The sequence below is a fragment of the Squalius cephalus genome (assembly GCF_949319135.1).
Source record: "Squalius cephalus genome assembly, chromosome: 11".
Classification (NCBI taxonomy): domain Eukaryota; kingdom Metazoa; phylum Chordata; class Actinopteri; order Cypriniformes; family Leuciscidae; genus Squalius; species Squalius cephalus.
In genome coordinates this window covers 12,515,294-12,525,437 of record NC_137132.1, presented here as the reverse complement: position 1 = coordinate 12,525,437, position 10,144 = coordinate 12,515,294, and the positions used below count along the sequence as shown (strand labels likewise).

The 10,144-nt window shown below is 34.8% G+C and overlaps 1 protein-coding gene across 2 annotated transcripts; it reads left to right on the top strand.

The window, feature by feature from the left end:
• Positions 1-76: 76 nt before the first annotated feature.
• Positions 77-9,065, top strand: LOC307167381 (ribosomal protein S6 kinase-related protein-like). 2 transcript variants are annotated; one of them, XM_079886434.1, is made up of 12 exons: positions 77-298; positions 1,098-1,286; positions 3,115-3,198; positions 3,320-3,388; positions 3,622-3,691; positions 5,406-5,513; positions 5,678-5,718; positions 5,957-5,984; positions 6,816-6,905; positions 7,066-7,154; positions 7,324-7,434; positions 8,133-9,065. In XM_079886434.1, exons 1-12 carry the CDS (start codon positions 272-274, stop codon positions 8,448-8,450), a joined length of 1,224 nt encoding a protein of 407 aa, XP_079742560.1. In that variant the 5' UTR covers positions 77-271; the 3' UTR covers positions 8,451-9,065. The 2 variants fall into 2 exon arrangements, with proteins under 2 accessions (XP_079742560.1, XP_079742559.1); XM_079886433.1 differs by having other exon boundaries at positions 85-298; positions 1,050-1,286.
• Positions 9,066-10,144: the final 1,079 nt, after the last annotated feature.

The window sequence follows — 10,144 nt, the reverse complement described above, 5'->3', positions numbered from 1 at the left end:
ACGTTTCTGATGCATGATGAAGTGCATTGCTGTAACGTGATCATTGTTTATATGTTAATATTAATGAGTGGGCGGCGCTCCTACATGTGTATCAAAGGTTTGGACACCGACTAATGCGCTTATTAAAACAGCGTTATATTGTGTGGGAAAGAAAAGAAGATGTTATAAATAACTGACATGGGGTTCACGTTAAATTGACGGACTTCTGTGGGAAAATAGGTTTGTTTTTAGAGAATATCGCAAGTCGTTTATTTATTGTTTATAAAATGTGATGGGCGGCGACGGGAGTAAAAATAAGGTAAGAGAGTTTACTTCTCACAACTCAAATCGATGAATAATAAAGTAGGCTAATAGTTTGTACAAAAATTCAGGGTGTACACTGTTACATCGGTCTGATTTAAATATTGATTGTGTGCTTTGCAGTTTCGTGGGTCTAAAATAGAGGATAAAATATCCATTTCATGAGGCAAAATGATATTCAGATTGCATACATGCGGCTCCCAGTATTCTCATGTGTTATTCAATTAAATGTGTTTACTTTTATGAGAATGGTTTACAAGAGGTAACACCGGAGGATGTTGATAATGATGACATACACTCTTAAATATAAAGGTATTGGTATCGATTGAACCACACCGGATGATATTGACAATCATGACGTTAAAATAACTACGCATAAATTACAGTAACATAACATTACACAAAGATTCACAGATTATTAGTTCATTAAAAAAATAAAAAATCTATGTAGAAAATAATGAAAACATAAACTTTCATTTGAGTATTGTCATACAATTTGGTCCAACAATTTATTACACTGCAGAGTAGCCTATAAGAGTTTATCATATTCACTGGGATTTTGAAATGCCACTTGATTTTATATTTTGCTATATAATGCACTGACACTTATACATTTTAAATGTAGCCTGTCTTTTCGGGGCCATTGCATTGGTTTAAATGCACACCATGCAGCTGTTAAGCATTATATGTTATCATAAGTGTTTGTGATTTTGTACAGTTGTTTATCTGTGATGTCCTCTTCACTCCAGGCATCATCATCCTCACTGGTGAAGAGGAGATCCCTGTCATGTCATCAGGGCTTCCCGTCTCTCTCGGCTCCGCTTGTTCATCACAGCGCCCAGCACAGAGAATACCCCATCTCTGAGCAATCTCGGCCCTCAGACGCGAACCCCGAGGGGCCTCGTCTAGAGTGGACACTGCCGGGCTTTATTTCCATTTTCCTGCCAGAATTCCCGCACAGGTTTACTGGACACATGCATTTACAGGTAGTTATATGGCACTAGTCATAAAATCCTTTAAAAATGTGACATAAATTACCCAAAAATGTGAGATGGTCCTCACTGCAGAACACGAAATCCAGGGGGAGGAGTTAGATCCAGATCCAACTCCTCCCACCTTACATATACCTAAACCGGGGTTCACCAATCTCGGTCCTGGAGGGCCGCTGTCCTGCAGAGTTTAGCTCCATCCAGCTCCAACACACCTGTTTGAAAGTTTCTAGTATGCCTAGTGAGACCTTGATTAGCTGGTTCAGGTGTGTTTAATTGGGGTTGGAGCTAAACTCTGCAGGACTTCGGCCCTCCAGGACCGAGACTGGTGAACCCTGACCTAAACCTACCCATCTCCACCCCCTGATCCCTAAACCCACCCCTAAACCTACCAATCTCCTCCCCTTAGATCTAGATCCAACTCCGCCCCCTGGATCTCATGTACTGCAGTGAGGTGCTACTGAAAAATGTTGCAAAATGTTGTTGGTCCAAACCCATATGACTATCTTTGTTCTGTAGAACACTGTAGAATTTTGAAGAATGAAAGTCCACAGATGAAACATTCATACAGGTTTGGAACGACATAAGGGTGATTAAATGATTACCATTTCAATTTTGTGTCAACTGTCTCTTGTTTAGCATACTTTTAAAAATAGTAGTTATTTCAGAAATAATATACAGTACTTTTAAAGGATAGACTCGAGCAAACTGAATATAATACTTTGGACATGCTTTAACTGTCGATTGAAATTAAATGAAAATGTATCACACTTCAAATTTATAGGAAATGCAATTAGTTGAACTTAAGAGTGTTTGAACTTGTTGAACTTGTGAGAGTGTTTTTTGACAAACTTAAATTCTTATAAAATCTTTATATTTAAATTTGTATTTACTTCTGTTGTCTTTGAAATATGGTTTAAGTGTACTGCCAAATGTACTGAAGAACATTTATGCTGAAATATTAGTGCTGTCAAATCGAATAATCGCTAATAATCGCATCTAACATAAAAGATTGTAAATAAATAATTATATATGCATATGTGTGTGTATGTGTACATATATATATATTTACAAACTTTTATGTTAGATGTGATTAATCGCGATTATCGCATCTAACATAAAAGTTTGTGTGTGTGTGTATATATATATATATATATATATATATATATATATATATATATATATATATATATAATGTATATATAATGTATTTACAAGCTTTTATGTTAGATGTGATTAATCGATTTGACAGCACTATAAAATCTACTTTACATTTCTATTGAATTTCAATTGAAACTTTTATGTCATGTATTTGAATATATTTGTAATGAACACATTTGTAACAATGAAGTTTTAATTTAGTGCATTTATAAAATATAAAATTTACATCTAAGTAATGGATAATGCCAAAATAAACCCTGACAATGTGATCAGGACCCCGACGTGAAGTGTTTTACTTGTGTGACTTCTCAGATACCCGGATGAGCGGTCATTATTATACAGCATAACTGACATCAGAATGTTGCAACTGACCAATCAGAATCAAGTATTTCAGAGAGCTGTGGAATAATATCAAATAACACACTACAGTTAAAATTATAATCAAGTACTTGACATGTGCTTTAGTGTGGTAGTGAACACATCAAAATAAGTGACCTTGCTTAAAGCATAACAAAAGATTATATACTTAAATATATACTTTTAAGATTTGAAGTGCGACACAAGTGCACATTCAATACAATTAAGTGCTCTTCCTTTTCACATGGGGAACCTTTAAAAACAGATTTTTTTTTTTTCTTTTTGTAACTAATGATTCTCTTCTCAGATTCTTGGTTTCATCGCTAAAGGTTCGTTTGGTCCGATCCTGAAGGTGAAGGACCTGTCTAAAGATGAGACCTATGCTGTTAAGGTGATTTTTTTCATGTCTTGTTCTAAATTCTCTATCTTTCTATTTCATTTTTAAAAATGTGATGTGTTTAAGTACACTGCGCCTTCTTCACTTCAGAATTTCTTGTGTCACTGTTGGTTAGGTTTTACCCAAGGCTGATGTTTTGAGACATGGAGTCCTCCAGCAGTCTAAAGAGGAGGTTATAATTCAAGTGAGTCACACTGCGCCGCTGCGCTCTGTGTCGGCTACGGCTCGCCTGATCTGGTTCTAACCGGGCCAGTGATACATGGACAACACTGATGTCCTCTCAGTCAATAGCCTATAAGCATGCACATGTTTCATACTTCAATTGCTTTGTTCATTCCATTAGAGTTTACTCTCATGTCCTCTCAGCGCCTGCACTCATGTCCATCTCATTTTGTGTTGTCAACTGTTACATTGTAGCGACAAGTCAGGCATCCTTTCCTCCTCAGTCTCCGGGACTGTTGGCAGAGCCAGAGCAATCTCTTCATCAGTGAGTCACACCACATACAATATTTCATTCTTCATTCTGCTTTCTAAAGACTTTTCAGAAATCATGGCATTAATAGCAATCATTTTTAAAGAGGCTTTGTGTAGAATTCAGAAACTCTTGTTATTAGTGACACCGGTGGCTGTTAAGTGAACTGCAGCCAGCAACTTAAAGGAATAGTTCACCCAAAAATGAAAATTCTGTCATCATTTACTCACCCTCATTTTGTTCCAAACCTGTATGAGTTTCTTTCTTCTGTTCAACACAAAATAAGATATTTTGAAGAATATGGGCAACCAAACAAGCCCAAGGCCCCATTGACTTCCATAGTAGAAAAACAAATACTATGGAAGTCAATGGAGCTCATCAACAGTTACCCATATTCTTCAAAATATCTTATTTTGTGTTGAACAGAAGAAAGAAACTCATACAAGTTTGGAACAACATGAGGGTGAGTAAATGATGACAGAATTTTCATTTGGGTGAACTATCCCCCAAAAAACAACAACAACAAAAACGACAGTGGTTAGAAAGCAGCAATTAATTAAGCATCTTATAGCGATGATGTGGATATGTTTTCACCAGCTCTGCAATTCACCAACATCATGCCAACAGATGAGGTCATTCAGATTAGATATGATAGTCTGATTATAACGTAAATATCCGAGATAGACTAAAAGATGTAAGACTATAGTTTGAATTAATCCATTTTCTTTGCATGACACAATGACAATACAGTGCAGAATTTCTCTTTCTGCATTTTCCTGAACATTGTTTAAACATTCATTTCACGTGTCATTGAACGGAAGTGATGCTCTTGGGAGCACATAAATGTCTCATCCTTTTAATTTTTCCCAGCAAAAAATGCCTCGAGTCCTTCACATAAAAATCTTTCTACAGGCTTTCACAGACGACCTAGGAAGTCTGGGAAGGTCTCGTTTTTTAAGTTTTGTTACTATCTGTTCACACATTGGCAATAAAAAAGCCATTAACACATGAAAATTCCTACATATAGCCACTTTAAGTGTTTTATTTGACCTTTCTATTACACATCTTTAGCTTGTTCACTAAGGGTCTTATGGATGCTATTCAAATACATTTGTATTAAATTTAAAGTGTTTCTCTTCAGGTTTAACATCTATCTGTACTCTAATATATGAGATGTAAAAAGTATAAAATACATATTCATATTTATGCATATTTATAAATAAAAAGTTAAAGCTGCAGTCCGTAATTTTTTTGGGGTTAAAAATTTCATGGGACATATATATATACAATATATATATATATATATTAGGAAAATATTTTATATGTAGAAAATAATTGGTTATGAATATGTCTTGAAAGATCTGCCCAATGCTCTACTTGATTGTATCTGATTTTGTCCTTTTCCATGTGATTTATCTGTTTCGTTCTATGTATTTTTGGTAAACCCTTTTGCCCCATGTTCTTCTCTCCAAATCCGTTCACCAGCCAGAGCAAGCCAGGAGACTTAATCATTGTATTTTGTCTTCTTCCTTTCCAAAGTCTCCCTCCGTGACCCTGTGACAGACTGAAATTATACTCAAAAATACTGCTCCAGTTCATATCATGCTTGAATGAAGTCCCTTTAGAGTTTGATCTATAATAGGTGGCCTCAAGGTCAGGCCACTCAGTCTACTGTGACATTGTCTTTCTCATCTCTTGTTTTCTCTCACTCCTGTGTGTTTGTCTTCAGTGTGTGATTACTGCAGCACTGGAGACCTGTATACTTACTGGACACTGAAGGGCCGGTTTGATGAGAGAGATGTTCGCGTGTTTGCTGCTGAATTGGGCTCTGCCTTGGGTGAGTGTTGTTAGATTTATAATGTATATGACACTTAACATGCTTTTAAATTGTATTTAAATAATCTAACATGTTTAGTCTTGAGTCTTTTTCACACACAGGTGTTGTAGATTTGTATCAGTGACAGTCAAAGTAATATGCTACCGCACTTTTTTCCTTTCCAGGATTTTTGCATGACTTCGGAATAATACATAGGGATGTAAAGGTAATACAATATCATACAGTACTTTTTTATTTAGTTTGACTGCTATGTTTATGTATTCTGGTTTCTGACAGAAAGTTGTCTCAAGTTGAACATCGAACACGAACAAGGAATATAAGAATGTTTAGACATGATCACTCTGTGTTTAAAAATATAAATAAATATAAATCAGTTATTGAAGTTGATAAAAGTTTGTATTCGGCCCTATAAAATGCTCTTACAAATGTTTTTTCTTAAACAGATGGAGAACATCCTTCTGACTGATAAAGGTAAAGCTGATCCTGACCTGCAGCATTGTGGGAAACATCAGTGACAGCCATGCACCACCGTATATAATATTTGTACATTTGTACAATATCGTTGGTTATTGTTAAACATTTTATGTCTACTAGATAGGTAGATAGACATACATATAGACATAAAGATAGATAGATAGATAGATAGATAGATAGATAGATAGATAGATAGATAGATAGATAGATAGATAGATAGAACGATAGATAGAACGATAGAACGATAGATAGATAGATAGATAGATAGATAGATAGATAGATAGATAGATAGATAGATAGATAGAACGATAGATAGATAGAACGATAGATAGAACGATAGATAGAACGATAGAACGATAGATAGATAGAACGATAGATAGATAGATAGATAGATAGATAGATAGATAGATAGATAGATAGATAGATAGATAGATAGATAGATAGAACGATAGATAGAACGATAGATAGAACGATAGATAGATAGATAGATAGATAGAACGATAGATAGATAGATAGATAGATAGATAGATAGATAGATAGATAGATAGATAGATAGATAGATAGATAGATAGATAGATAGATAGAACGATAGATAGAACGATAGAACGATAGAACGATAGAACGATAGAACGATAGATAGATAGATAGATAGATAGATAGATAGATAGATAGATAGATAGATAGATAGATAGATAGATTCAAATATAGCAAGAAAATGATCATATATGTATCTTGTGTCTTTAGATTGTATTCAGATGTCAATCTCAACTCTTATATCTTTTAGTAAAGGGAATTCTGGAATAGAAATATTAACGCTGTCTCATTTAGGTCACGTCCGCTTGACTGATTTTGGGCTGTCTCGCCGCCTTGAGCGTGGGGATAGAGCATTTACTATCTGTGGCACAATACAGTACATGGGTGAGGCTGGAATCTGAACTCCTTTTAAACAGGATATATTTCTTTAGTAAGACTGTGTTTACCATCAAGTATATCTGGCAGTAACTAAAGACATGTATAGCTCAGCTGAGCTATTTCTCTAAAAATGGATATTTAATTACATTATCCGGTCATTAAACAGCTCCTGAAGTCCTGAGCGGGGGCCCGTACAGCCATGCTGCAGACTGGTGGTCTCTTGGTATTCTTATCTACGCTTTAGCCACTGGAGGGGTAAGACGTATCCCGAGGCCATATTTCAAGATGAGCATTATACTTGATGAATGTGTCACAAAAATCACCTCTGGAAAAATGTGCAGATCTCAGTGATGATGTTTAGAAAGTGCTGAAGGCTGCTTATTCAGACCGTCTGAGCCTTTTCTTTATTATTTTGATTTTTTAGTTTCCTTTGCCTGCGGAAGCAGACCACTGTAGTATGATGAACAGAGTCAGTGAGCATTCATACGACATGCCTGCAAACCTCAGTCCAGCTCTGGCCTTTCTGCTCATAGAGGTGATATCCATTATGATGATATACAGTATATGTTGCATTGTTATTTTTGATGTATTCTTTGAAGTCGTCAATTATATATATATATATATATATGAAAAGTTCAGATGCAAAAGCCTCTAAGTGCCATCTGAAAATTTCTTCTAGAATGATCATTTTTATCAAGCTTATATATTTAAGTTCAGTAATTTCACTTTAATGGCAATGAAAATTACTTATTACTTGTCGTTTTAAGTGAAATTACTAAACTTAAATATACGAGCTTGATAAAAATGATCATTCTAGAAGAAATTTTCATATATATATATATATATATATATATATATATATGTATGTATGTTTAAAATACAAATAAAGGTAAAACAATATATTGATATTTTTATTAATAAGTATAATTAATTTCATCCGATTTTTATGGGTATAAATAGTATATATATATACTATATATATATATATATATATATATATATATATATATAAATTAAAAAATACACTTGCTGCATTTATATGAATTTCTTTTCATTTTAATTCTACTTCCTTTAAATTTAAATTACAACTCTGTTTGCTACTTCAAATCAAATTCGGGAATTGAATTGGAAAATTCAGGGATCCTCAGATCAGTTCTGAATGGAGCACAACCCTGTTGTTTACGCACATACTCAAACCTAAAACACTCTGACTCTGACTCTGTCCAAATGCAGCTTCTATGCAGGATCCCCATGCGTCGCTTACGGTGCCTGGAGCACTTCCAAAGCCAGAAGTTTTTCCGCGGCATGTCCTTTGATTCCCAGCTGCTGCAGAAACGTCCCATCAAGCCAATCCTCGAGCTGAAGAATCATCCTGACCGATCGGAAAGGTCGATGCGAGGTTTATCATCAGATCTGCTTAAGAATTTTGAGTGTGACCTGCTGAACTCTCCGTCGACCCCTGTGGATTTGCCTCCTACCTTGATGAAGATTGAGGTAAATGAAGACACAGCTGGGACTGAAACAAAAGCAACAGGAACCAGTTCTCCATGAAAACATAAATGAACAAACTTGGCTTTCTCTGTAACATGCAACGTTTTGCCAAAGACAAGATAAAATGTCACAGTATTTTTTGATAATTCACCCACATAAAGATGTGACTAGCCATTCATTAACAAGTATTACTACTGAGTTGTTTTAGTCCTATTTAATAATCAGATATCTTTTATCTGAATTTGCAGAAAGTTTATTCGATTTTTGACTTCACTTTTGCCTATTTTTGCCTTTACTAATGAAGTATTTTTATAATAATAGAACTTTTGGGTTTTTTTCTTGACTCATTTTTACATTTATTTTATATATTTATACCGGTTACAGTGCTACCCTTTACTGGGACACCATAAGTGTGATAATCTGACTGTGATAAATAAAACTAACCCATGCTTGCACATAATTATACTGTGATACTAATACTAAGTAACTTTTTTTGCCAGTTACTTTTTCTGCAAATAATAGTTCTGTAGCATAGAAGTAAAATTATGTGCAATATACACGTTAATGAAATATCTTATGGAATACACAATATGTGAAATGTATAGTAATGCAAATAGAATAGCAGAATGGAATGAACAGTGCAATACAATACTATAATAAAGTAAATTGCAATACAATTTAGTATTAGTGCAATTATTATGGTAAAAAGTAGCTGAATGATAGTAAACTAAATAGATTTTAGTTCACTGGCAGTTGCTTTGATTATATAAATGAGTTCTCAGTCATACTGTAAAGATCATTCTCAACACAAATCCCAAAAATAGAATTCGTTCATCATTTGATGTGGAGAACGAAAGTAGAACTTCATGTCATTGCAATTCAAAAGATAGAATGGTAAATGATATATCGGCAAATGAGACCTGGAGACATTTCTCCAACTTTGAGACTTTGGTGTGACCTATTTGTGAGCGCAATGACAAACCCAAATGGGAGCAGCCTTAATAGGGCTGAAAATTGAACACCAGATAAAGCATCATTATTAATGTTTTTAATTAGGTATCAGGAAAAAAAATCACAGCCCCAGTAGAGGTGGCTTAAAATATCCGTAACTCTTAACAGTTCTCCTGAGAGTCTACTTCAGATGTGTTCGGTCCTTTATGTATAGTAAGACATTGGGTATCCCTCTAAACCTGCCATTTTTATACACGCTATCTTATTGCTTTCTTATGGATTGAACGACATGGTCCTAAAAATGTCTGTCTTTTGCTACGCATATTACATGCGATCTGAATAAATTAGACACTTTTAGATCCAAAAGCATCAATCACATCATTTCAAAACAAATCGATGTGTTGGTAAACTGAATCTCCAAACTTTGACTCCATCTTTTGTCCTTGAAAAACTAGATCATGAAGTCATCTAAAAATTCTGCTCACCTGTATAGAGCTTGAAATTATGCCATGACCCCACCTCATTTTTTTTTACCACACATATATGCTTGAATCTCAGCCGCTCTGTGACTGCCAACATTTTCCTAAGGGTATGATGGGAGTCTCATCTGACTTGATTCGAGGATTTGCCTGAGGCATATTTGATCTAATTATTATTGACGGGAATACAGACCCCCTTTAAATTTAAATATGTTGCCCGGAAGACCCTTCTGCACACAGGTTACAATGATACCTCAAAAAAATGTGGCTTACAGTACTCAATTTTCAATACTCAGACTCAATTTTCACCTGGCATATGATAAA

What these genes read in the sequence shown, in the direction of transcription:
- LOC307167381 (XM_079886433.1), top strand. Translation starts at nt 272, where the DNA reads ATGGGCGGCGACGGGAGTAAAAATAAG. An exon ending in CCAGAGCAATCTCTTCATCA is followed by an intron (nt 3,692 to 5,405) that starts GTGAGTCACACC and finishes GTTTGTCTTCAG; the next exon opens with TGTGTGATTACTGCAGCACT. An exon ending in TGGCCTTTCTGCTCATAGAG is followed by an intron (nt 7,435 to 8,132) that starts GTGATATCCATT and finishes GTCCAAATGCAG; the next exon opens with CTTCTATGCAGGATCCCCAT.